This window comes from Parus major, chromosome 27 (genome assembly GCF_001522545.3).
Source record: "Parus major isolate Abel chromosome 27, Parus_major1.1, whole genome shotgun sequence".
NCBI lineage: Eukaryota > Metazoa > Chordata > Aves > Passeriformes > Paridae > Parus > Parus major.
This window is the reverse complement of record NC_031796.1, coordinates 693,364-694,351: the sequence shown is the minus strand read 5'-3', so window position 1 is coordinate 694,351 and position 988 is coordinate 693,364. Positions and strand designations below refer to the sequence as shown.

The 988-nt window shown below is 46.4% G+C and overlaps 1 protein-coding gene across 1 annotated transcript in view; it reads left to right on the top strand.

Annotated features, from left to right (window-relative positions):
* NPEPPS (aminopeptidase puromycin sensitive) overlaps nt 1-988 on the top strand; it is a 46,163-nt gene that overhangs the window by 13,555 nt on the left and 31,620 nt on the right. Inside the window, exon 3 of the mRNA XM_033520006.1 lies at nt 736-820. Coding sequence (XP_033375897.1) covers nt 736-820 — 85 coding nt within the window. The remainder of the gene's footprint in view (nt 1-735; nt 821-988) is intronic.

Sequence of the window (988 nt, the reverse complement as noted above, 5' to 3'; positions counted from 1 at the left end):
GGAATGGGAATTTCATCCCAGGGAATGGGAAAATCCATCCCTGGGAATGGGAAAATCCATCCCTGGGAATGGGAAATGCATCCCTGGACAAGCAGGATTCCCAGCTTGATCCAGCCTGATCATTCTGGTGCTTCCAGCCACAAATTTCCCATTTAACTCCCAAATATTTTACCCTCTTGGTAATTAATTTATATTTAATTTGAATTCCTCTGTATTCAGGCTCTCGCATTCAGACAGAGAACTGGCACAGCCCCACGGTTTATTCCTACTCTGGGAGCTGGCACTTGGTAAATAAAGCAAAATGTGTGGAGCCAAGAGCTGGCAGAAGGGAAACTCCCAGGAAAAGGGGAAGGAAAATCTCCTGGCAGATGTTTTTTTAAGCTGACAGCGAGGAGCACACCCAGAGCTTGAGTTGGTGATGGTCTCCAAAAGAGATTTTCACTCTGTTCTTCTCCCTTTAGGCCATCCCCATGGGTTTTTATTGGGTTTGCATTTTCCCAGGTCTGCACGAGGAATTGGGAAGTTTTCAGCTCTGTTTTTTTACCCAGCATTAAATAATTCCCAGTGGAATTATTTATTCTGTATTTATTCCATAGGAGCACAATGCCTCGTTCTCCTTCACCATCCCAAGCACCCCGATTCTCCCTCCAACAACTGGTCCTGGAGGTGGTTTTTAGATGGATGAGACGTTGGAATTCCCATTTCTTCCTGATGCTGATGGAATTTCTCTTCCAGGTAAAAAATGCAACCAACCAAATCGTGATGAACTGCGCCGACATCGACATCATCACCGCGTCCTACGCCCCGGAAGGAGACGAAGGTGGGAGCCCTGCTTGGTTTTGTTTCTGCCTCAGCACCCCAACAGCTCTGATAACAAAATGATGGCATGGTTTGATAAGCTCAGCCCTACCTCTGGAAGCACAGAATTCCTTATCTCCATTCCTGGCTGGCTCTTGTTGATGGCAGTTGTGGGGGAAAAAAATCCTTT